At 55.2% G+C, this 26,663-nt stretch overlaps 2 protein-coding genes across 2 annotated transcripts; one reads left to right on the forward strand and one right to left on the reverse strand.

Moving 5' to 3' along the window:
* Nucleotides 1-8,736: 8,736 nt before the first annotated feature.
* LOC117888941 (peptidoglycan-recognition protein SC2-like) lies at nucleotides 8,737-10,816 on the forward strand. The gene is made up of 3 exons (XM_034792737.1): nucleotides 8,737-8,771; nucleotides 9,773-9,891; nucleotides 10,319-10,816. Exons 1-3 carry the CDS (start codon nucleotides 8,737-8,739, stop codon nucleotides 10,495-10,497), a joined length of 333 nt encoding a protein of 110 aa, XP_034648628.1. The 3' UTR covers nucleotides 10,498-10,816.
* Nucleotides 10,817-19,673: 8,857 nt separating this feature from the next.
* LOC117888942 (peptidoglycan-recognition protein SC2-like) lies at nucleotides 19,674-25,597 on the reverse strand. Its single transcript, XM_034792738.1, has 4 exons — nucleotides 25,543-25,597; nucleotides 23,828-24,032; nucleotides 22,471-22,589; nucleotides 19,674-19,852 (listed from the first exon to the last, which is right to left on the reverse strand). Exons 1-4 carry the CDS (start codon nucleotides 25,595-25,597, stop codon nucleotides 19,674-19,676), a joined length of 558 nt encoding a protein of 185 aa, XP_034648629.1.
* Between the last annotated feature and the right edge of the window lie 1,066 nt (nucleotides 25,598-26,663).

A 26,663-nucleotide genomic window follows, 5' to 3' on the forward strand; every position in this document is an offset into this window, starting at 1 on the left:
CATGGAAGGGACCTCAGGTGAGTTTACCTTTTAAAATATAAAACATGGTTTAAAAGCAAGCGTTTTTTAATGATTACTTTGCCCTGAGGACTTGGGATGCATTCGCGGCCAGTACAGCTACTGGAAAAGTCTGTTAACGTGTCTGGGTATGGGGCAGAAATCCTCCAGGGACATCTCCATGAAGCTCACCTGGAGGTACTCCGAAAGCCTTTCCACAAGGTTTCTGGGCAGTGCAGCCTTATTCCGTCCTCCATGGTAGGACACTTGACCACGCCATGCTAGTAGCAAGTAATCTGGTATCATTGCATGACAAAGCCTGGCAGCGTATGGTCCCGGTGTTTGCTGGCATTCAAGCAACATCCGTTCTTTATCTCACTGTGTAATCCTCAGGAGAGTGATATCGCTCATGGTAACCTGGTTGAAATACGGGAATTTAATTAAGGGGACAGAGGTGGCCCTTCTTACTGGGCTGTTTGCCTGTGGCTGAAAAGAAATCCTTCCCTGCAGTTAGCAAAGCGCAGGGGGTAGGGGATGGGGTAATTGGTGCTGAGCTTTTTGCGTTTGGCTAGCAGGGATCTTCCCTGATACCAGCCACGTGGTGGGAGGAGGGGTACAGCGATCATCCCAGATAATTCATGGAGGGGGGAGGGTTAGTTTGGTTTCTGCAGGGATCTTCCCTGATACCAGACATGTGGTGGGGGGAGGGATAGAACGATCATCCCAGAGAATTGGATGGTGGTGGGGAGGGTTAGTTTCTTTTCTGCTGCTGAAGGTTAACAGGAAAACCACAGCACTCAACGGGCTTTGCTTGGTATGTGGGAAAGGAGGGCGCAGAAGCCAAAAGTCAATGGCTTACCATGGCCGTATGCAAGCCGAATTCTGTTGCCTGGACCTGCGTTTGTGATCTCTAACACCAAAGCCACAGGCACTCAATATTAAGATGCAAAATGCGACCTTGTACTGAAATCACACGTGCTATGTAATGTGAATAGTGTTGTTCACTGTGAAAGAGTATAAGCACTGTTCTGTAAAATGTATCTTTTTAAAAACTTCTCTCCTTTTTTCCATCCCTCCAGCAGCTGCAAATTTTTCAAGCCTCCCTCCTCCATCCCAAAGGCTATCTCAGATAAGGCGGCGGAGAAAGAGGACGCGAGACGAGATGTTCTCAGAAATAATGGAATGCACCCGCAATGAAAGAGCTTATTTGAATGAGTGGAAGGACGTAGTATCTAAGTACAGGAAAGATGCCAGTGAACGTGAGGTCATGAGGGATGCTCGAGATGAGAGGTGGCAGGCTGCAATGCTGGGGCTGCTGCGTGATCAAACGGACATGCTCCGGCGTCTGGTGGAGCTTCAGGAACGGCAGCAGGATAACAGAGTGCCGCTGCAGCTGCTGTATAACCTCCTTCCCCCCTCACCATGTTCCATAGCCTCCTCACCCAGACGTGTAAGAACGTGGGGGGGGGGAGGGGGGAGAAGGCTCCGTGCACCCTCCCAGTCCACCCCAGTGGACAGCCCAACCAAAAGGCTGTCATTATATTGAATTTTTTCAGTGTCCTTTTACTTCCCTCCTATCCTCCTCCCAAACCCCACCTGGGCTTGTCGGTTCTCTCCCTATGTTTATAATCAATTAATAAAGAATACATGATTTTTAAACAGTAGTGACTTTATTTCCTTTAAAAACAAGCTGTGATTTAAGGGGGGAGGGTGGTTTGCTTACAGGGAATGAGTCAATCAAGGGGGCGGGTTTTCAACAAACAGAACTTTCACACCGTAGCCTGACCAGCTTTGCGAACAGGGGCTGCTAACAGGGAGTTTCGCAAGGGAGTTAGGAAGGGGAGCAGGAAGGGGGCGAGGGTCCCTTGCCAGTTCCATCTGTTTTCTCTTGATTCCCCTTAATACCTATAAAGCAACTACATTCATAACTTTTTGCTTAAACAACCCTTTCAGCTGACAGGGGGCTGCAGACGGGAGTTTGACAGAGGGAGGCTTACGATGGTTAGGAAGACCCGCAACACCTGTGCCAGCACTGCTACTGTCTCCTCCACCTGTGCCTGTAGCCAGACAGAGTGCCTAAGCATGGATGCCTCTACCCAGATCCTGGTGTGCTTTTGCAAAGACTGTAACTTGCAATTTCCACTTACTAATATCCAGGCTGGGGGGACCATCCAATGTGAGAGGTGCCTGCTGGTGGAATCTCTCAGGCAGCAGGTGGGAGAGCTACAGGAGGAGGTGGCTAGGTTGAGGAGCATCCGTATCCATGAGCAATTCCTCGACAGTGTCCATGTGGAGACAGCTGAGGTAGCTGTCCCAGTACACAGGACTGCTGATACACCACTGGTGGAGGAGGAGATGGCTCAGGGTGGACACTGGCAGCTGGTTACTTCTGGCAGCAGGCAGTGCTCCACCCTTGCTCCGAACCCTCCTGCCGTGGTTATAGGTAACCGTTATGCTCTTCTTGATACAGGAAAGAAGGAATCACCCCCTACAGTAAAGGAGGAGAAGCCTCGTACCCCTAAGGCTGGAGAGTCTGCTGCCACCACTGTGAATAGGAAACGTAGGGTAGTGGTGGTCGGAGACTCTCTGCTGAGGGGGACGGAGGCGCCCATCTGTCGCCCTGACATTTCATCTCGGGAGGTATGCTGCCTGCCGGGGGCCCGTATCCAAGACGTTACGGAGGCATTGTTGAGGATTATCCAGCCCTCTGACTACTACCCCATGCTACTCATCCATGTGGGCACAAATGATACTGCGCGGTGTGACACTGAGCGGATCAAGAGTGACTACAGGGCTCTGGGAGTACGGGTGAAGGAGTTTGGAGCGCAGGTGGTATTCTCTTCAATTCTTCCTGTCAAAGGTAGGGGCCCGGGCAGAGACAGATGCATCATGGAGGTGAATGCCTGGCTGCGAAGATCGTGTCGCCAGGAGGGCTTTGGCTTCCTAGACCACGGGATGCTATTTGAGGAAGGACTGCTAGGCAGAGATGGCGTTCACCTTTCGAGGAGAGGAAAGACCCTATTCGGACACAGACTGGCTAACCTAGTGAGGAGGGCTTTAAACTAGGTTCGACGGGGACAGGTGAGCAAAGCCCACAGGTAAGTGGGGAACATGGAGACCGGGGAGATGGGTCGGAAACGAGAGGGAGTGTGGGCTATATTGGCAGAGAGAAAGGAGAGTCAGGACAAAACTGGGAGGAAAGATCAAACCAGTATCTTAGATGCCTATATACAAATGCGAGAAGTATGGGGAATAAGCAGGAAGAACTGGAAGTGCTAATAAATAAATACAACTCTGACATTGTTGGCATCACTGAAACTTGGTGGGATAATACACATGATTGGAATGTTGGTGTGGATGAGTACAGCTTGCTCAGGAAGGATAGACAGGGGAAAAAGGGAGGAGGTGTTGCCTTATATATTAAAAATGTACACACTTGGACTGAGGTAGAGATGGACATAGGAGACGGAAGTGTTGAGAGTCTCTGGGTTAGGCTTAAAGGGGCAAAAAACAAGGGAGATGTCATGCTAGGAGTCTACTACAGGCCACCTAACCAGGTGGAAGAGGTGGATGAGGCTTTTTTCAAGCAACTAACAAAATCATCCAAAGCCCAAGATTTGGTGGTGATGGGGGACTTCAACTATCCGGATATATGTTGGGAAAATAACACAGCGGGGCACAGACTATCCAACAAATTCTTGGACTGCATTGGAGACAACTTTTTATTTCAGAAGGTTGAAAAAGCTACTAGGGGGGAAGCTGTTCTAGACTTGATTTTAACAAATAGGGAGGAACTCGTTGAGAATGTGAAAGTAGAAGGCAGCCTGGGTGAAAGTGATCATGAAATCATAGAGTTTGCAATTCTAAGGAAGGGTAGAAGGGAGAACAGCAAAATAGAGACAATGGATTTCAGGAAGGCAGATTTTGGGAAGCTCAGAGAGCTGATAGGTAAGGTCCCAGGGGAATCAAGACTGAGGGGAAAAACAACTGAGGAGAGTTGGCAGTTTTTCAAAGGGACACTATTAAGGGCCCAAAAGCAAGCTATTCCGCTGATTAGGAAAGATAGAAAATGTGGCAAAAGACCACCTTGGCTTAACCACGAGATCTTGCATGATCTAAAAAATAAAAAGGAGTCGTATAAAAAATGGAAACTAGGACAGATTACAAAGGATGAATATAGGCAAACAACACAGGAATGCAGGGGCAAGATTAGAAAGGCAAAGGCACAAAATGAGCTCAAACTAGCTACGGGAATAAAAGGAAACAAGAAGACTTTTTATCAATACATTAGAAGCAAGAGGAAGACCAAAGACAGGGTAGGCCTGCTGCTTAGTGAAGAGGGAGAAACAGTAACAGGAAACTTGGAAATGGCAGAGATGCTTAATGACTTCTTTGTTTCGGTCTTCACCGAGAAGTCTGAAGGAATGCCTAACATAGTGAATACTAATGGGAAGGGGCTAGGTTTAGCGGATAAAATAAAAAAAGAACAAGTTAAAAATCACTTAGAAAAGTTAGATGCCTGCAAGTCACCCGGGCCTGATGAAATGCATCCTAGAATACTCAAGGAGCTAATAGAGGAGGTATCTGAGCCTCTAGCTATTATCTTTGGAAAGTCATGGGAGACGGGAGAGATTCCAGAAGACTGGAAAAGGGCAAATATAGTGCCCATCTATAAAAAGGGAAATAAAAACAACCCAGGAAACTACAGACCAGTTAGTTTAACTTCTGTGCCAGGGAAGATAATGGAGCAAGTAATTAAGGAAATCATCTGCAAACACTTGGAAGGTGGTAAGGTGATAGGGAACAGCCAGCATGGATTTGTGAAGAACAAATCATGTCAAACCAATCTGATAGCTTTCTTTGATAGGATAACAAGCCTTGTGGATAAGGGTGAAGCAGTGGATGTGGTATACCTAGACTTTAGTAAGGCATTTGATACGGTCTCGCATGATATTCTTATCGATAAACTAGGCAAATACAAATTAGATGGGGCTACTACAAGGTGGGTGCATAACTGGCTGGATAACCGTACTCAGAGAGTTGTTGTTAATGGTTCCCAATCCTGCTGGAAAGGCGTAACGAGTGGGGTACCGCAGGGGTCTGTTTTGGGACCGGCTCTGTTCAATATCTTCATCAACGACTTAGATATTGGCATAGAAAGTACGCTTATTAAGTTTGCGGATGATACCAAACTGGGAGGGATTGCAACTACTTTGGAGGACAGGGTCATAATTCAAAATGATCTGGACAAATTGGAGAAATGGTCTGAGTTAAACAAGATGAAGTTTAACAAAGACAAATGCAAAGTGCTCCACTTAGGAAGGAAAAATCAATTTCACACATACAGAATGGGAGAAGACTGTCTAGGAAGGAGTACGGCAGAAAGGGATCTAGGGGTTATAGTGGACCACAAGCTAAATATGAGTCAACAGTGTGATGCTGTTGCAAAAAAAGCAAACATGATTCTGGGATGCATTAACAGGTGTGTTGTGAGCAAGACACGAGAAGTCATTCTTCCGCTCTACTCTGCTCTGGTTAGGCCTCAGCTGGAGTATTGTGTCCAGTTCTGGGCGCCGCATTTTAAAAAAGATGTGGAGAAATTGGAAAGGGTCCAAAGAAGAGCAACAAGAATGATTAAAGGTCTTGAGAACATGACCTATGAAGGAAGGCTGAAAGAACTGGGTTTGTTTAGTTTGGAAAAGAGAAGACTGAGAGGGGACATGATAGCAGTTTTCAGGTATCTAAAAGGGTGTCATAAGGAGGAGGGAGAGAACTTGTTCACCTTAGCCTCTAAGGATAGAACCAGAAACAATGGGTTTAAACTGCAGCAAGGGAGGTCTAGGTTGGACATTAGGAAAAAGTTCCTAACTGTCAGGGTGGTTAAACACTGGAACAAATTGCCTAGGGAGGTTGTGGAATCTCCGTCTCTGGAGATATTTAAGAGTAGGTTAGATAAATGTCTATCAGGGATGGTCTAGACAGTATTTGGTCCTGCCATGCGGGCAGGGGACTGGACTCGATGACCTCTCGAGGTCCCTTCCAGTCCTATAATCTATGAATCTATGAATCAGTCATGAAACTGGTTTCCAAAGCTTCTCTGATGCGCAGCGCTTCCTGGTGTGATCTTCTAATCGCCCTGGTATCTGGCTGCGCATAATCAGCCGCTAGGTGATTTGCCTCAGCCTCCCACCACGCCATAAAACTCCCCCGCTTACTCTCACAGAGATTGTGGAGCACACAGCAAGCAGCAATAACAATGGGGATATTGGTTTGGCTGAGGTCTGAGCGAGTCAGTAAGGATCGCCAGCGACCTTTTAAATGTCCAAATGCACATTCCACCACCATTCTGCACTTGCTCAGCCTGTAGTTGAACAGCTCCTGACTCCTGTCCAGGCTGCCTGTGTATGGCTTCATGAGCCATGGCATTAAGGGGTACGCTGGGTCCCCAAGGATAACTATTGGCATTTCAACATCCCCAACGGTTATTTTCTGGTCTGAGAAGTAAGTCCCTTGCTGCAGCCATTTAAACAGAGTAGTGTTCCTGAAGACGCGAGCATCATGAACCCTTCCCGGCCAGCCCATGTTGATGTTGGTGAAACGTCCCTTGTGATCCACCAGTGCTTGCAGCACCATTGAAAAGTACCCCTTGCGGTTTATGTACTGGATACCCTGGTGCTCCGGTGCCAAGATAGGGATATGGGTTCCATCTATCACCCCACCATAGTTAGGGAATCCCATTACAGCAAAGCCATCCACTATGACCTGCACATTTCCCAGAGTCACTACCTTTCGTAGCAGCAGCTCAGTGATTGCTTTAGATACTTGCATCACATCAGCCCCCACAGTAGATTTGCCCACTCCAAATTGATTTCCGACTGACCGGTAGCTGTCTGGCGTTGCAAGCTTCCACAGGGCTATCACCACTCGCTTCTCAACTGTGAGGGCTGCTCTCATCTTGGTATTCTGGTGTTTCAGGGCAGGGGAAAGCAAGTCACAAAGCTCCATGAAAGTGCCCTTATGCATGCGAAAGTTTCGCAGCCACTGAGAATCGTCCCACACCTGCAACACTATGCAGTACCACCAGTCTGTGCTTGTCTCCCGGGCCCAGAATCGGCGTTCCACAGCTATAATCTGCCCCATTAACAGCATGATCTCCAAAGCACCGGGGCCCGCGGTTTGATAGAATTCCATGTCCATGTCCTCATCATTCTCGCTGCCACGCTGCCGTAGGCTACTCCTCATCGCCCGGTTTTGCAGGTTCTGGTTCAGCATAAACTGCACGATAACGCACGAGGTGTTTACAATATTCATGACTGCTGTCTTGAGCTGAGCAGGCTCCATGCTTGCCATGGTATGGCGTCTGCACTGTTCACCCAGGAAAAAGGCGCGAAACAGTTTTCTGCCATTGCTTTCCTGGAGAGAGGGGGAGGATGTACCCAGAATCTCCCGCGACAATGTTTTTGTACCCATCAGGCATTGGGATCTCAACCCAGAATTCCAATGGGCGGAGGAGACTGTTGGAACTATGGGATAGCTATGGGATAGCTACCCACAGTGCAAGGCTCCAGAAATCGACGCTAGCCCCGGTACATGGACGCACACCGCCGAATTAATGTGCTTAGTGTGGCCGCATACATTCGACTTTATACAATCTGTTTCCAAAATTCGAATTCTGTACATTCGGATTAATCCCGTAATGTAGACATACCCCAAGAAGCAGGTAAACTAGGGGGTGTTCCATCACCCACACAGTCAAAACACTTTCCAAAACTTCCCACCCCACATGGATTTTAGCTAGTGGTACGAGGAATCTGGTTTCACCCACCCCCACAATCTCTGCCATTTGGCCAGGTAATATACTGGCCCTTGGGGCCACGCTCTGCTTAACTAGAGAAATCTGGGGCCCTGTATCTCTCTGCCCCAAGTATTCAAGCCGAGCAGTGCAAATTTATTAATTGGTTCACCACTTCATCAGTGGAAAGCGGATATACATCAGCCTTTGTAAACCTGAGCAAACACCCTTCCCAAACACTTCAGACCAACTCACTGGTAAAGATAAGCAATTAAACAAATGTATTGACTACAAAAGGTATATTTGAAGTGATCATAAGTGGTAGGTAAAAGGTCAGACTGGTTACCAAAGGAAAATAAAATATAAGCACGCAGTCTAAACTTTCAACCCTATTAGATTGGGCAACATCTAGATTAAGCAGTTTTTCTCACCCCCCTGGATATTACAGTTCATAGTACACAGGTTTCACCCTTGAAGTTCCCTCCGTTGGAGTCTTCAGTCTTCTCAGTGTCTTTGTTGCTTGCAGCCCTCAGTCCATGTGCTTGGAGAACACAAGTCCAGGCGTGTCTGGGGGGCATTGCTGAGTCTCCAGGCCAGACTGAGCAATTCCCCTGGTGTGGCCTTATGCAGGTGAGTCGTTGAATTGTAGCTCCCTTGCTGGACAATGGCTGTTGATGGTTGTTTGACACCTGCCCAGGGGCTGATTACTTTCCTTGATCTTTCTTCTCCTTTTTCTCTTTCTTGTTCCTAGGGTTGCCAACTTTGTAATTGCACAAAACCGAACACCCTTGGCCTGCCCCATACCCCGCCCCTTCCCACAGCCCTGCCCCTACCTCAACCCTCTCTGAGGCCCCAGCCCCCACTCACTCCAGCCCCCCTCCCTCCATCGCTCACTCTCCCCCACCCTCACTCACTTTCACTGGGCTGGGAGCATCCAGAACAATCACATGGACTCAAACGGCTGGTCCGACATCGGCTACAAGTGAGTGGGGGCAGGGTGGGGTGGGGTGGAGGCTTCCCCACAGCTATGGGGGAGACTCAGGGCCACTGCCCCCAGGCAGCCAAAGGGGGGCAGCAGAGATCACACTCGGGGGAAAGCTGGGGGAGGGATGGAGTCTCCATAGAAGAGATTTGATTTTTATATTTAATATTTTTGGCTGAAAAGAGGGAATTGGGGAGGGTGTGCTCCGAGCCCCAGCTACGGTGGGTGGAAATGGGGGGGGCACAGAGCGCGCCTGGCATGGGGTGAGAATGGGACCCTGGCATAAGGGGAGGGGGGGTGGAGGCACAGAGGCCTGGCAGGGAGAGATGGGGGTGCTAAGGGAGTCCCTGAAGAGCGGGGGATGGATGGGAAGGGATCAGTCATGTAGCTGGTGCGGGGATGGAGGGCCACAGGGAGCCCCTGGGTTGTGCCAGGAGCTTGGCTGACAGACTCCACGTGGCCTGCGCCCTGCTCGTCTGTGACACCGCCCCGTGCTGGCGTTACCAACGCCTTTCCCTGGGGCCGGCCTGACGTCCCGCAACGAAAACCTGGCCGGAGATTTTTCTCCATAAAATGTTTTGAGATGGCGACGTCGGGGGATGGAAACCCAGCTGGGATTTACACGCAAGCCAGCAGGTCCCAGCGCTGTTCTCCTGCCCCACATCTGGGCCGGCTACAGCCTTTGCACACCCCCAAGCTGGATCCAGGTGGGGCCCAGGGCTGCTTCCATAAGGGGTGTTACACACAGCGCCACCTAATGGCCAAATAGTGCCATTCAGGTCCGCCCCCCCCCCCCCCCCCCCCCCCCCCCGCCAACCAGTCCCTTTTTCTTCAGTGAGTTTTTACCTCCATGGTAGAGGAGTGAGCTTCTAGCTCCGAGGGTCCCTGGTTCAAACCCGGGCAGGGCCAGTGACGACCCTGGGGGAGCTGCCGGGAGCGATGGGGAGGGGAAGCTGCGGCTGACGTGCCTGTGCGGGTCTCACACTGCGCTCCGCCTGCAGCTTCCTGATCGGTGAGGACAGCAGAGTCTACGAGGGCAGAGGCTGGAGCAGCGTGGGGGCCCACGCCTACGGCTGGAACAGTAATTCGTTGGGATTCAGCTTCCTGGGCACCTTCTCCAGTACGTGGGTCCCATCTGTACGGATTCCCAGCTAGGCCCTGAGGGGAGCTGGGAATCCCTCCTGCAGGGCTCCCGCCCACAGCTGCTCACCCCTGCCAACCTGACACCCGGGGCATGGGGCCAACCCAGCTGGCCTCACCACCATCCCGCTGGGCTGCACCGCTGTCAAACTCCTCCTCCGTGGGCCACAGGGCTGGGGCACGGGGCCAGGAAAGGGTGGCGAAGGAGAGGGATCTTGGCCAAGCAAATGCAGGAGGGGGATGCAATACTGAACGCAATGCGGGGGGGAGGGAGAGTGACACTGACATGGCCAATGGAGAGCGTGGGTAGAGGGGGTTATTTATTCAGGCCACAGTCACATCCCCTGAGCAGCAGAGAGGGGCCAGGGCCCAGGGTGAGATTAACAGGGGGCTGTTCTGTCCTGCAGGCAGAGCCCCCAACGCTGCCGCCCTGAACGCCGCCAAGAGCCTGATCCAATGTGCCGTCAACAGGGGCTCCCTAAGCAGCAGCTACACCCTGAAGGGGCATCGCAACGTGAGCCAGACCGACTGCCCCGGGAACGCCCTCTACAATGTCATCACCCAGTGGCCCAGGTTCAAATCCTGAGTCCCTGCAGCCTCGGGGCAGCCCCTGCGCCCATCGCTGACCCCGCCTGCGGCTTCTGCCTTCCTGAGCAGCACCTCCACCCCCCAGCAGGGGGCAGCCTCGCGCTTCTCGCCCACCGGCCTGGGAAGGACCCGGCGGGTGGTTCGCAGAGTCCCACAAAGGGGTTTTTCATTCAAGTGCAATTTGCCTCTAACCCAGCGCCCCTGCGGCTTAGCGCTTGCTTTGCTTGGGAGCGTCTGAGCAGTGACAATAAACCAGCTTCTAGCTCATGAAAAGTTGAAGCGCCGTGAATCATTTCATCTCCTGTTAAACCATAACCACCCCCCCGCCGCTGGGCTGGGCTCTCTTCCCAGGTCCCCCTGGCTGTCCCCAGCCGCTCGTCGCTCTCAGCTGCAGGGTACTGTGTGATATGGCCGGTGCCCGCTGCCCCGGCTCTGGGCCCGCGGCTCCCCCTGCAGCTTGGCCCTGGCTCCCCATTGGCGCGGCTGGTCTGTGCTGCCCCAGCTCCCAGCTGCTCCAGCCGAGCTCGGCCCCCTGGCTCTGGCTCTCCTCTGCCCCCAGTCCAGCCTAGCTCCCCTTAACTCTGCCCTGCTCTGCCTCAGGCAGCCCCAGCTCACACAGAGGATGGGCCCCTGGGCTCCTGCCTCTCTCATTGGTCTGCTGCCCTGTCATTTGGACTCACATAGAGTGTTGGCAGCTCCCCATTGGCCCTGGGCACTATCAATCTGAGATCCTGATTTCTCTTCGGCCCTTCACCTTTCTCCTGGTGTTGGAACAGGGCAGAGATTGTTGGGGTGGGCAAAACCAGATTCCTCCGCCCACTAGCTAAAATCCATGTGGTGTGGGAAGATTTGAAAAGTGTTTTGGAAAGTAATGGAACACCCCCTAGTTTACCTGCTTCTTGGGAATAATGTTTTCCGGGTAGCTTTGGGTTCAGGTATTTGCCCGCAGCAAGAAGGAGTTTTATGCTGGGACCCCCGAGGGAAAGGGTAAGGTCACAGGAACTGCTGAGAGAATGGAAGAGAGTCTCCTTGATTCTTCTACAGCTGGGGGAAGCCACATGTTTCCAGGTGGGAGGTTGGTTGAGACCAGCTCCTGCAATGCAGCTGTAGGCAACACCGCCTCAGGAAGGGATGGGGGTGTAATGCCTGCCAGGGAGAGAACTGTCCAGGTTGTTAGCTGCCAACAGGTGCACGTGAACCAGGGACAGATCCCACTCTAGGGACCATAGGGAGAGGTGTCCCAGAGGGGAGCCCAGAGAAGGGGGATGGGATGTCGGAAACTACTGAGGTGGGTGAGGATTCCTTTGACTCTGTAACACAGGGAGGCAGGGTGCTTCCAAATATGGGAGGGGCTGAGACTAGCTCCTTTCCAGCAGAAGGCAACACACCCTCAGTATCGGGGGCAGGAGAGGGTGTTTTCAGTGATTAAGGAAACTGTCCCAGTTGTTAGCTAGCAGAGTTCTGCAGCTGAAGAAGGGACGGACCCCTTGCTAGGGAGCACAGAGATGTGTCTGAGAGCGGGGCCCAGAGGAGGAAACTGGGGAAGGAATAGTGGCAGGACAGGAATGTCTCCTCATTGGTCACTCGGGAGAGGAGGCCCAGGACCGAATGGCTGAGTCAGCATCTGTGCACCTAGGAATTGTGTAACCGACCTCCTTGTGAGGAGCAGTCACTCAGCTGACTTCTCAGGGACAGAGAAAGGGGTGATGGAGGATCCCCCATTCCAGGTCCCACTGTGGCTGCATACATTCGACTTTATACAATCTGTTTCCAAAATTCGAATTCTGTACATTTAGATTAATCCCGTAGTGTAGACATACCCCAAGAAGCAGGTAAACTAGGGGGTGTTCCATCACCCACACAGTCAAAACACTTTCCAAAACTTCCCACTCCACATGGATTTTAGCTAGTGGTACGAGGAATCTGGTTTCACCCACCCCCACAATCTCTGCCATTTGGCCAGGTAATATACTGGCCCTTGGGGCCACACTCTGCTTAACTAGAGAAATCTGGGGCCCTGTATCTCTCTGCCCCAAGTATTCCCTGCCATTAATTCAGACAGCCTTAATATGCTCCACATTTGGTTCTGCAGAGGCTAATCTCACAAACCAATATGATCACTTGGAAGGTTTCTGTGTTGAGGACAGAAGAACTAACATGAGCTCTTGGTTGCATGCTTCCTCCTAGCAGGTGGTCAGTGGAATTTCAGTGATAGCACCTTTTGGGCTCTTCTGTTTTTACAGGAGGCTTGGGATGAGGGTTAGAGGACTGGTTCTGGAGAGGTGAGTACCCAGCCTACCAGCCATGCTCCATCCTCCCTTCCCTCCATGTTCAAACCCCTGTTTTGGCAGTTTGCTTTCAATAGATGCCTGGGTCTCTTCAAAGGCATCAGCTAGAGATGCCATCTCCTCCACAGACTTTACATCTTTGTCCCATAAACACTGCTTTACATCTGCCTAGGAAATGCTCTAGAACATTCTAGAAGATCAAACATTCCCTCAAAGCTTGTAACACCTTTGGCCCTTACCCTCTTTCCCATCAAATCTTTCATTTTGTTCACCTATTCCCTGTTACTCCTACCAGTATCCCTCTTAAGATTCCTACATATATCTCTATATGTTTCAGGGGTAATCTAAACCTTTGCCAAACAGTATTGTTGAATTTACAATAGTTTAAAGCACCTTCTATGGGCATGTCATTGAATACACTTAGGGCTTTACTGGTTAATTTTGCAATCAGAGTAGGTACTCTCTTGGCATCAGGCATTTCATGCACTGCACACAGCCTTTCAAATGTAGTCAGATATTCAGCAATATTGTCTGTCTCATTGTATGCAAGACATAAATGGTCCCAATTGTGGATTTTTGGAGTAATGGGAATCACTGGGGTGGGTGGGCTTTGGTTCTGCTTCGCTAGCAGGTCCGGTTGGCGTTTTAGCTTGTTTCTCTTTTCTCCTAATGTCTTTCTCTTTCCCCCTGCTAGCTTTCCTTTATCTCCAGTTCTTTCCGTTCCAAACGTCTCTGGTGCTCTCTCTCTTTTTCTGCAACCTGCACTCGAAAAACTCCAACCTAGGAATGGCTTCACTGTTTTCACGCATTTTCCTGCTTTTCTGTCCCTACTTCCCTTTCCCAAAATAAGCAAACAGAAAACAACAAACCGGTAGCCTCCTCCTGACTGTCCTTAGCCACCCCACTTCAAATCTTCACACCAGTGTATGAAGTGCACATCTTGCTCAGTACAACAAGCTGTGTGTATTTCACCCTGCCGACTACGCCACTGTGACGGGATCCCTGGGGTGCAGCCGGGGCCTGTGGGACCACTGTGCCTCCTTAACTCTCCCGCCTGGGCTGTCTCTCACAATGCTTTGCTAGTGACAAGCAGCAAACCCCTCCAGGCGCTGTCATCACTCAGCACAACCGCATGTGGAGCCCCACACCCGGCTGGATTGCATGAATGCTCCCAGAGCCACTCATGAATCACACAGAGACAGGCACCAGCTAAATTCCCCCAGCTCCAAGCCTTGTACCTCAGGAATATACTGTCTTGCACTGCTCAAGACGAGCAGAGCAAGTTTATTAATTGGTTCACCACTTCATCAATGGAAAGCGGATATACACCAGCCTTTGTAAACCTGAGCAAACACCCTTCCCAAACACTTCAGACAAACTCACTGGTAAAGATAAACAAGTAAACAAATGTATTGACTACAAAAGTTATATTCTAAGTGATCATAAGGTAGGTAAAAGGTCAGACTGGTTACCAAAGGAAAATAAAATATAAACACACAGTCTAAACTTTCAACCCTATTAGATTGGGCAACATCTAGATTAAGCAGTTTTTCTCACCCCCCCTGGATATTACACCCTTGAAACCTGGGCCAGTTCCCTCCATTGGAGTCTTCAGTCTTCTCAGTGTCTTTGTTGCTTGCAGCCCTCAGTCCATGTGCTTGGAGAACACAAGTCCAGGCGTGTCTGGGGGGGCATTGCTGAGTCTCCAGGCCAGACTGAGCAATTCCCCTGGTGTGGCCTTATGCAGGTGAGTCATTGAATTGTAGCTCCCTTGCTGGACAATGGCTGCTGATGGTTGTTTGACACCTGTCCAGGGGCTGATTACTTTCCTTGCTGTTGTCTGTGGGGAGCTAATATCTGGCCGATTCCCCAGCTTGCAGCATGTTTTACTGACAAACCTGCAACACAATCTCATAACTTCATATGAATTAATGATACATATACTTAGATGGAACAGTGGGTGGGTTTCAGCAGATCATAACATTTTCCCTGATACCTTACATGCCATGCTTTATATGCAAGATCACAATTGTAAATAAATGAGGAGTATGGGGGTTACAAGGCACTCCCCCAAGGTATAGAATGTCACACCGGACACACAAGAAGTCACCAAAGATGAACGCACTGCATTTGAGACGTTCATTAACAGAGTTGTGCAAAATTACAAGAAGAAACCAAGAAGGATGTAGATGTAGTGCTTGAGTAGCCAACTTTAATTTGTGTGATGATTTTAAAACATGAGTTCAATCTAATCAAATGAAACATTTTTCAGTTTTCATTATGGTGCCATACAGCCCACCTTCACCCTCACAGTCTCGCCCCTCATTGGCCCTCACCCCCCCTGAAAATTCAAACACCCCCCTGCCCTTATTTCAATTCCTGGGGAAAACTGTGGACTTTCCTGTATCTCTGCCTCGTACACCTTTCTATTTGCTTACCAGGGTCTATCTGGCAGCATTGTTTCCATATCTCCAAGCCCTATTACAGGGCGTTCTGGATTCCAGTCCCTGGGCCAGTGATGCCAGCGGGTGCCACCCTAATATGCGCCCCCCACCAGCTTTGCGTTGGCGTTTCTTCTCCTTTTTCTCTTTCTCGTTCCTAGGGTTGCCAACTTTGTAATTGCACAAAACCGAACACCTTTGGCCTGCCCCATACCCCGCCCCTTCCCACAGCCCTGCCCCTGCCTCACCCCTCTCTGAGGCCCCAGCCCCCACTCACTCCAGCCCCCCTCCCTCTATCGCTCACTCTCCCCCACCCTCACTCACTTTCACTGGGCTGGGGGAGGGAGTTCAGGTGCGGAGGGATGCGGGCTCCAGCTGAGGGCGCGGGCTCCAGGGTGGGGCCAAAAATGAGGGGTTCAGAGTGGGATGGGGCTCCGGGCTGGGGCAGGGGGTTAGGGTGTGGGTGAGGGCTCCAGCTGGGGGTGGGGCCAGGGATGAGAGGTTGGGGTGGACGAGGGGACTCCAGGCTGGAGGCCAAGGGTTTGGAGTGCAGGAGCAGGCCCAGGGCTGAGACAGGGGGGTTGGGTACAGGGGTCTGAGGGCTCTGGCTGTGGGTGTGGGCTCTGGGCTGGGGCCAGGGATGCGGGGTTTGGGGTGCAGGAGGGGGCTCAGGACTGGGACATGGGGTTGGGATGCAGGAAAGGGTTCGGGGTGTGGGCCCTGGGAGGAATTTTGAGTGTGGGATGGGGCTCAGGTCGGGTGACCAGCTAGCAAGCGTGAAAAATTGGGATGGGGGGAGGGGGTAATAGGTGCCTACATAAGAAAAAGCCCCCAGTATTGGGACTGTCCCTAGAAAATCAGGATATCTGGTCATCCTAGGCTCAGGCCTGGACAGGGGGTGTGGGTGGGGATGTAGAGTGCGGGGTCTGGGAGGGAATTAGGTTCTGACTGGGGCAGAGGGTTCGGGGTGCAGGTGGCTCTTACCTCTGGAGGCTCCTGGTTGGCAGCACAGTGGGGCTAAGACAGGCTCCCTGCCTGCTCTGGCTCCACGCTGCTCCTGGAAGTGGACGGCATGTCGGGCTCCTAGGCGGAGGCACGGTCAGGTGGCTCTGCGCAGTGCGCACTGCCCGCACCCCACCCATGCAACTTCCATTGTCTGCGGTTCCTGGCCAATGGGAGCTGCGGAGGTGATGCGAAATTTCCCTGGCTCCGCCTCTGCTTAGGAGCTGCAGGGAAATGCCGGCCGCTTTTGGGAGCTGTGCGGAGCCAGGGCAGACAGGGAGCCTGTCTTAGCCCCGCTGCGCCACCAACAGGACTTTTAACAGCCCGATCAGCAGCGCTGACAGGAGCCTCCAGGATCCCTTTTCGACCACGTGTTCTGGTTGAAAACCGGACACCTGGCAACCCTACTCATTCCCCTGTTCGGTCCTGCTGCGTTTTGCGGCAAACAGGAAGTCCTGTTTAATGGTTAACGCCGGAGGCACCGAACTGACAGGTGCGGGCCAAGGACATGGAGAGATAACGGAACAGACGGTGGCAGCGGTGGGATCGCTGTGGGGACCCGCCCCTGCGATAACACGTCGCTGCCCCAGTTAACTCTTCACTTTCCTGCACTGAAAGGGCTGAGAGTGGGGAGAAATGGGCACCCGGCTGGATCGGGGCCTAGCACTCGGGGGGATCCAGCTCTAGCCAGACGGGCACTAGCGCCAGGCTGGGCTGTTAAATGCATCAGGCGGGTTAGCGGATGGGCCCCACCTGGCCACATGCACCCGCTCAGCAGCTGTCACCAAAGGCTCCTGCCCTGCAATGGGCTATCGCCCCCTGGTGGAGTCAGGAGGGAACTGCGTCCCCACACTCATTCCCTCCTGGGGAGAGGCCAGCAAAGATCCCAACGTGCTCAGCTCACCCGGGTAAAACTGCCCCCTCCGCACCATGGCAACAGCCGGCACAAGAGCCTGGCACTGCTTAGGTCCCATTTAAACCAGACGTGCCAGAAAGTCCCATTCGAGCCGTCTGTGCCGGGCTGCATTTCCCCGCAGAGGCTGGTTATCCCAGCAAAGATCTGAGCCCCCCAGCACACAACCCTGTGCCCGGCGACCGGGGACTCAGCCAACCATCCTGCCAGGGGCTGCGTCACCAACTCTTATGGGTTTCCTGTTGCTGTTATTGGGGGGGTGCTGAAAAGCCCCGGCTCCCAGCGGACAGGAAAACACTCTTGAACAATTCACAGGACGCTGGACATGGGGAATGTTCAGACGTCAATTATAAAGACCCTATGTTGAATTGGCCAACACCCATAACATTCAAAAACCAGTCGGAGACACTTCAACCTCCCCGGTCACTCTATTACAGACCTAAAAGTGGCAATTCTTCAACAAAAAAACTTCAAAAACAGACTCCAATGAGAAACTGCAGAACTCAAATTAATTTGCAAACTGGACACCATTAAATTAGGCCTGAATAAAGACTGGGAGTGGCTGGGTCATTACACAAACTAAACTATTTCCCCGTGCTAATTTTCTCCCTACTGTTACTCACACCTTCCTGTCAACTGTTTGAAATGGGCCATCCTGATTATCACTACAAAAGTTTTTTTTCTCCTGCTAATAGCCCACCTTATTCAATTAGTCTCGTTAGAGTCGGTATGGCAACACCCATTTTTTTCATGCTCTCTGAATATATCTATCTATATCTGCCTACTGTATTTTCCACTGCATGCATCTGATGAAGTGGGCTTTAGCCCACGAAATCTTATGCTCAAATAAATGTGTTAGTCTCTAAGGGGCCACAAGGACTCCTCGCTCTTTTTGCTGACACAGACTAACAGAACTACGACTCTGAAACCTCGCCCCTCCCAGTTCTCCAATTCATACATGATGCAGAGCCGCAGGCCACTCTCAGGATTCTGCTCCCACGGCCGGGCACAGTCGCGCGTGGTGGACGCAGCTTTTGAAACTCCGGCTCATTACAACATGTCTTGGATGGACGATGGCTGACGGGAGACGGGCCTCGCCGGCTATTTTATTGCTGGAAAATGCCTTTGGCCAGTCTTGGGATCTCTCGGACGCTGAGCGTCCGTTGGCGAGGGCGGAGGCGAGAAAAGCGCCCTTGGGAACTAAAGGATGAGGGTTTCCATCTAACGCTCCCACCTGCAGTAACACTATTTAATACTGGCCCACCCGAGACCGGGACACGGATCGATTTCCTCATGTGAGTACATTTCAGTTATTCTTAAACTAAAAACAGTTTCTATCAGCTTAGATAAAAATGAAGCCGAAGACGCTGCTCACCTGGGGCGCCGTTTAGTCTGGGGCCGGCCCTGCCCATAGTGGGGGGCCCTTGTTTCCCTTAAACTTTTCTATTTTTTCCCTTATTTGTCTTACAGTTGGACTGAGAGGCAGCACAGCCTAGTGGGCAGAGCACTGGACTGCAGCCATGGGGTGTGTTCCCTGCTCTGTCACTGACTGGCCTGGGAGCTTGGGCAAAACCCTTTCCCCTCCCTGTGCCTCAGTTTCCCCTCTCACCCTGTGTCTAGTTAGACTGTTAGCTCTTTAGGGCAGGGACTGTCTGTCCCATGCTCTGTGTGTACAGCACCTAGCGTAGTGGGGCCTCTTAGTGCCACTCTGACAGACCATAATCTCACTCTCTGAGCTCTCCCAGCCCAGCCCAGCGGCGGGAGGTGGTTATGGTTTAACAGGGGATGAAATGATTCACGGCGCTTCAACTTTTCATGAGCTAGAAGCTGGTTTATTGTCACTGCTCAGAAGCTCCCAAGCAAAGCAAGCGCTAAGCCGCAGGGGCGCTGGGTTAGAGGCAAATCGCACTTGAATTAAAAACGGGTCAGGGCTCGGGGACACTGGGGTTCCCTTTGTGGGGTGGGGTAAATAGCGACCAATTTCTGGGGGAGTCCAGATGAATTTCACTGCAGATGTCAGGGGGCTGGGGGCAGAGGAGGGTTTGACTCTGGAATTGAGAATTGCTCAGACGTTTAACAGGGGAATGGAGGCGACATTCCTTGAGCTGCCCAGGGATTGGCAGGGCTGTCGCCACGGAGCTCGGCTGAGGATTGGCCCCACCCGTTGGATGCTGTCAGACCCTGGGCCTGGCTGTGTGTGGAGCCGGGCTGAGCCGCCGTGCCCGTTCCGGGCGGGAGCGAGGGGCTAGGCCTGGCCTCTGCTGAAGGAAGCAGCTTGGGGGAGGCAGGTGGCTCCCAGGTGCCATTAGAAATCTGAGCCCCCCCGGGGTGACGGGGAGCAGCAGAGCCCAGGGGAGACGGGAGCGTAACCCCAACTCTCAGATCCCTGCTCTCCGGGCCCCAGGAGGCAGCAGGTGGGCGGGAAGTGGGAGGCTGCCCCCTGCTGGAGGACGGAGGTGCTGCTCGAGAAGGCAGAAGCCGCAGGCGGGGTCAGCGGTGGGTGCAGGGGCTTCCCCGAGGCTGCAGTGACTCAGGCTTTGAACCTGGGCCACCTGCTGATGACCCTGTAGAGGGCGTTCCCGGGGCAGCTGGTCGGGTTCACGTTGCGATGCCCCTTCAGGGTGTAGCTGCGGCTCAGGAAGCCCTTGGAGACGGCGCATTGGATCAGTCTCTTGGCGGCGTTCAGGGCGGCAGCGTTGGGGGCTCTGCCTGCAGGACAGAGCAGCCCCCTGTTAATCTCACCCTGGCCCCTCTCTGCTGCTCAGGGGATGTGACTGTGGCCTGAATAAATAACCCCCCTCTGCCCACGCTCTCCATTGGCCATGTCAGTGTCACTCCCTCCCACACATTCGGTAATGCATCCCCCCCGCTCAGCTGCATTTGCTTAGCCAAGGTCCCTCCCCCCCTTTCCTAGCCCTGTGCCCCAGCCCGGTGCCTCACAGGGGGGAGCTCGACTGGGGCGGAGCCCGGCGGGATGGCGCTGAAGCCAGCTGGGTTAGCCCAGGGGCAGATCTCTTGCTGAATCCCAACCTCTGCCCCCGAGCTCTCAGCTGGGAGGGGGCACATGGTGCCCAGTGCCCCCAGCTGCAGCCGCCCTGTGAGTGCCCAAAGGCTTCCCACCATATGTAAAGCTATTTAAGGCAGGGGAGTGACATAATCAACGCTCGTTCTTCACGGAATCCCTGCCCAGGATGGCTGCTGGAAACACCTAAGAAACAAAGACTGGGGCGGACGGCGGGGGACGTGCTGAGCCCAGACTGGAAGGGTGTCTAGCCTGTGAATGAAATTTCTGAAGCTTTTCGCTGCAGGCCAGTGCAGCCAGCCTTCAAGAATCTCTGCAATCTGCCTAAAACATGTAGGGTGAGAAATTACTGCTGGGAGCCAGTTTCTTTACTAGCTTAAGCTTATCTTGCGTGTTTGTTTTATGTGCTTGGCGATCTGCTTTGCTCTGTTTGCTCTCCCTTATAATCACTTCAGCTCTATCTTTTGTAGTTAATCAACTTGCTTTTGTTCGGTCTAAAACCAGCGTGTGGAAATCATCACTGGGGGGCAAAAGCTGTGCCTGCCTTTCTCCCCATGGAGGGAGGGGGTGAATTTCATGAGCTTGCGCTGTCCAGTGCCAGACGGTACAATTTTGGGTTTCTCCTCTAGAGGGGGGGGGGCGCACTTGAGGGCTGGGCAATCCCTTACCTGAGCCTTCCCATTCAGAGCTGATCTCAGCATCTTGTGTGTTTCTGCAGCTGGGGGTGTCCCTACCTGCGTGTGCTGGAGGGGCCTTGAGAGCCTGTCACAGCAGCGCCGCGTAAAGGGAAGCCAGGTTGGTGGCTCAGTGGTACCCCAGTTCCAAGTGGCACCCCAGAGGGAACCTGTCACAGGGAGCTCAGTGTCCCCACCTGCCGCCACCCTGTGAGTGCCCAGCTCAGGCGCTCTCTGCCGGGGGAGGCCAGGGCCGCAGGCCCCACCTCCAGCCTAGGGGCTGCACCCTGCAGAGCCGGGCTCTGGGCAGGATTTAGGGGTCACCAGCCACACCTGAGCTCCCAGGGCGACGCGAGGACACGCAGGGCTCATGGGATCCTGGGAGGGACAAACAGGGGAGTAGGGGCCACCAGAGCCAGCCAGGGGATCCAGTGACGGGTCCAGTGATGCCGTATACAGGTGACCACCCCCCCCCCCGCTCCTACTCACTCTCCCCTCCCTGTACTCTCCCACGTCACTACAGCGCCAGGGTCCTACGGGCTGCCCCTGCTCAGCTGTGTTCCCTGGCCCTAGATCCTTTCTGGGTCGCTGCTCTCCAGGCCCCAGGCCGTAGGTCTGGCCTGCGTTTCTTGGGCCCCATCCCTGCCCTTGTGCTTGGCTGGATGAAAACCCCACGTTGTTTGCTTGCAGCCAGCCAGGTCGCTCTGCAGCAGTGACCCGTCGTCATTAGTTACCAATTCCTACATCACCGGAGATGGTCTCTGGGGGCAGAAACCCCTGCCCCGGGCATCAGGAGAGCAGGTGTGGGCGGGAGCCCTGCAGGAGGGATTCCCAGCTCCCAGCACGGCCTGGGAGCGTTGCCAACTTTCTAATTGCAGAAAACCGAACAGCCTTGCCCTGAGGCCCCACCTCTGCCCCGCCCTTCTCTGAGGCCCCTCCCCCACTCACTCCATCCCCCCTCCCTATTTCGCTCTCTCTCCCTCACCCTCACTAACTCGCTCATTTTCACTGGGTTGGGGGGGGGAGCATGAGGACTCAGGCCCTGGGGTGGAGCCAGGGATGAGGGGTTTGGGGTGCAGGAGGAGGCTCTGGGCTGGGGCTGAGGGGTTCGGAGTGTGGGAGGAGACTCAGGACTGGGGCAGGGGGTTGAGGTGCGGGAGGGGGTGTGAGGTGCAGGCTCTGGGAGGGAGTTAGGGTGCAGAAGAGGGTTCTAAATTGGGGCATGGAAAGGGCTTTGGGGTGCAGACTCCAGGCGGTGCTGACTTCAGGCAGATCCCAGTAAGCGGCGACATGTCCCCCCAGCTTGGGGGGCAGCCACGGGGGCTCCACATGTTGTCTCCACCCCAAGCACCAACTCCGCAGCTGTCATTGGCCGGGAAGTGCAGCCAATGGGAGCTGCGGAGCCGGAGCTTGGAGTGGGTGCAGCGTGCGGAGCTCCGTGGATGCCCCCGAGCTGGAAGGAAATGCCGGCTCGTTCCTGGGATCTGCACAGAGCCGGGTAGGGAGCTTGCCAGCCCGCACCAACTTTTAACGGCCCAGTCAGCGGTGCTGACCAGAGCTGCCCGGGTCCCCTTTCGACCGGGCACCTGGCAACCCTAGCGGGGAAATCCGTACAGACGGGACCCACGTACTGGAGAAGCTGCCCAGGAAGCTGAATCCCAGCGACTTATAGTTCCAGTTGTAGGCGTGGGCCCCCACGCTGCTCCAGCCTCTGCCCTCGTAGACTCTGCCGTCCTCGCCGATCAGGAAGCTGCAGGCAGAGCGCAGTGTGAGACCCGCACAGGCACGTCGGCCGCAGCCTCCCCTCCCCATCGCTCCTGGCAGCTCCCCCAGGGTCGTCGCTGGCCTTGCCCGGGTTTGAACCTGGGACCCTCGGAGCTAGAAGCTCAATCCTCTGCCATGCAGCTAAAGACCCACTGAGGAAAGGGACTGGAATGGGGGGCTAACCTGTATTGCACTGTTTGGCCATTAGGTGGCGCTTTGTGTAAAGCCCCTTATGGAAGCAGCCCTGGGCCCCACCTGCACACAGGTGGGGGGTGAGGGAGGGCTGTAGCCGGCCCAGATGTGGGGCAGGAGAACAGCCCTGGGACCCGCCACCCTGCGGGAAATTCCCAGCTGGGTTTTCATCCCCCGACGTCACCATCTCAAAACATTTCACAGAGCAAAATCTCCAGCCAGGTTTTCATTGCGGGGCGTCAGGCCGGCCCCAGGGAAAGGTGTTGATAACACCGGCACGGGGCAAAGTCAGAGACGAGCAGGGCACAGGCCACGCAGCATCTGTCAGCCAAGCTCCTGGCATGGCCCAGGGGCTCCCTGTGGCCCTCCATCCCCCCACCAGCTTTATGACTGCCCTGTCCCATCCCCCGTTCTTCAGGGACTCCCTCAGCCCCCGCCCCAATCTCCCCCTGCCAGGGGCTCTGTGGCCCCCGTCCCCCTCCAGGGCAGGCAGGGCTCGCAGAGCTGGGAGGGCTGGGGGTGCAAACACATCTCTGCACCTGCCACGTTTTCCACCTGCCCCCCTCCCCCAGACTCATGGGGGGGCAGGACTTGGGGGAGGGTCTGGAGCCAAGGCCCAGCCTGGTCCCGTGTTCCAGCCCCCCTGGGTCCCGGTCTGGGGGCGGGGCAGGAGCATGTGCGGCAGCTGCTGGGGTGGGGCGAGGGATGGGACAGGGCAGCAGCACTTGGGCAGGGCATGGGGGGGCACACGGGGGGCCAACTGCTGAGGAACTGCCTGAGAAACAGAGTCAGGAACTACTGGGTTGGCCCTTCCCAGCCTAAATCCGGTTCCCGCACTTCCAAGTCTCAGCACCTCCCCTGGCTCCCCATCCTCCCTCAGCGCCCCCTTTGCAGGGTGCTTCCCCCCCCCCCCCCCCGATGGAAGGGAGGGTCTGTATAACCCACATTTCACCCCTCCTGCCCCCCATGGCCTCCTAGGGGCATATGCCCCTCAGCTCTGTGGAGGCCCCCGCCCCACCCTGCCGCACTCACTTGTAGCCGATGTCGGGCCAGCGCTGGGTGTCCATGTGGTAGTTCTGGATGCCCCTGACCTGCCGGCTGCAGGAGGCCTGTGTGTAGCAGCGGTTCCCTGCCGTGTGGTGGATGATGACGTAGGGCACTGGGGTCCTCAGTGGGACCCTGTTTCTCGGGGGCCGGGCCCCCCCCCACTGGCGGCGTGAGATGATGCGGGGGCAGCCTGTGCCATGGGGGGAGGGGAGAAAGGGCTGGATTAATGTGGCTGCCCCCCACCTGCCCCAGCCCACGCAGCAGGATCGGGCCCATAGCTGGTGCTCTGAGTGGGGCTGCGGCAATGGGGAGGGAGTGGGGCCAGTAAAGGCCGTGCACGGCGCAGGGAGGACGCGCAGCCCTGCGTTAAATGAGACGGGGCTGGGGAGAGGCCTGGCCGGGAGCCTGCTCGCCGTGCAGCAGCACCCGCCGCTGGCAGGAAAGGGGCGAATGGGGAGCCAGGCCAGGCTGGAGGGAGACCAAACAAGGGCTGGGCTGGAGAATGTGGGTGGGGCTGGTGCTCCGAACTCATCCCGGGCTGGGGAAGCTCCCGCCCAGGGTGTGCGGCTCAGAACCCATCTGTCTCCTCTGCCCCCTCCGGTCACTTGCAGCCCTACAGCCTGTCCCCTTTGCCCTGCAGCCTTTCCGCTCTCTCTGCATCCGGGAGGCCCCTGATCCTTCTGGTCTCCCACTGCTGACCCCCCTGCCCCTATGCCAGGAACTTCCGAGTCGGGGTGACCAGGATGGAGCCCAGTGCCCCAGAAACTGGAAGGTCAGAACATCCGACCCTGAGAAAAGGCTCATTGGGCACAATCAGCCTGTGGAACTCGCTGCCACTGGCTGTCACTGGGCCACGAGCAGGATCCAGCAACGGATCAGAGGTTTCTATGGGGAACGAGAACAGCCAGCGTGGGACTGGACGGGCTCCCGCCCCAGGGCTTGGGGCCATTAACTGATGGGAGCAGAAAGGAAATTGCCCTGTGGCTGGGTTATTCCATCATGGTCCACTAGGGGGTGTCAGTCACCTCCCTCTGGAGCATCTGGCACTGGCCGCTGCCGGAGCCGGAGCACCGGGGTAGATGGGCCCTGCTCTGATCCAGGGGCGATTTCTTGGCTGCAGGGACATTCCCAGCATGAATCCTGCTAACGGGGCCTTGGTGGGAGCTGGGGGACCAGATAGTGTTGTTACAGCTCCCCCCCACCCCACCTCTGCCCCTGCTCTCCCCCTCCCCAGCCCCCTTTCCCCTGCCCTCCCCACACAGCCTCAGCTCGCTGCCCCTCTGCATGCTGGGAGCTGGCCCTTTCTGGCTCTTGGTTGCCCCAGGGCAGTTCGGGTTGAGCTGGGCTGGCAGGGGACACAGCCTGGGTGGGAAGTGTGCGACAAGACACTCTGGGATCGGTTCCCCTTGGGCAGGGCCAGGGGCCTCGTCCCTTGGGCCGATGAACACTAGGGCTCTGGGAACGGGCGGCAGGGGCACGACCCAGCCCTGCCTCATGGAGGGATGGGCTGGACTGAAGCCGAGGGGTATCTCTAGCTCTGCAGGGGCAAGTCCAGCCCCGGGCTCCAGGCCAGGGGCTGGGTTAGTCGGGTGCCTCCATCGTTAATTTCCCACGCCTGCGTTTCCACCCCCTGGGTTCTGCGCTGCATCAGGGATTCCCAGCCCTGCCCCCCACCCCCAGCCCGGGGGATCTGAACTCACCGAGCGCCGCGGCGCAGAGCGCTGAGAGCAACACGACCCGCGTCAGCAGCAGCATCTTCCTCTCGCTTGACCCTGTGGGGAAATGCGCCCGTCACAGCCGCCTGCCACCCCCAGGAGGGGGCGCTGCTGGGCCGGAGCCAAACACCCCCAGAGCCCCTGGGTAGCAGATCCCCCTGCGCTCAGGCTGCCCCAGGCTCCCAGCCCAGCCTGTCGCCTGAGGGCAGCGTCCCAGCCCTGCCCAGATCCCCCATTTCCCCCGAGCTCCCCGTGTCCCCATGGCAGCCCCTTGAGCTGCAGGCTCGGCGCTGGCCCCGGCTGTACTAACACTGCCCAGCTGGGGCTGCGGGGAGAAGAGCCGGGCCGGGCGCTGCCCAGACACACAGTGACCGAGATCAGGGCCCCGTCGCGCCGGGCGCTGCCCAGACACACAGTGACCAAGATCAGGGCCCCGTCGCGCCGGGCGCTGCCCAGACACACGGTGACCGAGATCAGGGCCCCGTCGGGCCGGGCGCTGCGCAGACACACAGTGACCGAGATCAGGGCCCCATCGCGCCGGGCGCTGCCCAGACACACAGTGACTGAGATCAGGGCCCCATCGCGCCGGGCGCTGCCCAGACACACAGTGACCGAGACCGGGGCCCCGTCGCGCCGGGCGCTGCACAGACACACACTGACTGATATCAGCACTAAGAGCAGACAAGGCAGGATGTGAATTCAGCAGACCTCAATGCTACTTATAAAGAAAGACCAGAGCACGGTCTGGTCATGGGCACCAGGTTTGTATAATTTTTGATGGTGCCCAGAATGGGTCCAAGCAGAGCCGTCCCGTCCATAGGACAGACTGGGGCAACCGCCCCAGGACCCGTGCTTTGGGGGGGCCCCGCTCTTCATGGGGATGCAATGTCCTAGGCGGCCTGAGGAGTTAGTGGGGGGGTCTGGCCCCAGTCCGCCCTCTCCGCTCTGCCCCGCTGGCCCACGGCGTCACTTATTGGAGGGGATGGAAGCTGGAAAGAGGCAGGGCAGGGGTGAGGGCTTGGGGGAAGGGGTGGAATGGGAGCGGAGCAGGGGTGAGAAGAGGCAGGGCGGGGCTTGGGGGAAAGGGCAGGGCGGAGCGGGGCGGG

The sequence above is a fragment of the Trachemys scripta genome, chromosome 16 (genome assembly GCF_013100865.1).
Source record: "Trachemys scripta elegans isolate TJP31775 chromosome 16, CAS_Tse_1.0, whole genome shotgun sequence".
Classification (NCBI taxonomy): Eukaryota; Metazoa; Chordata; order Testudines; family Emydidae; genus Trachemys; species Trachemys scripta.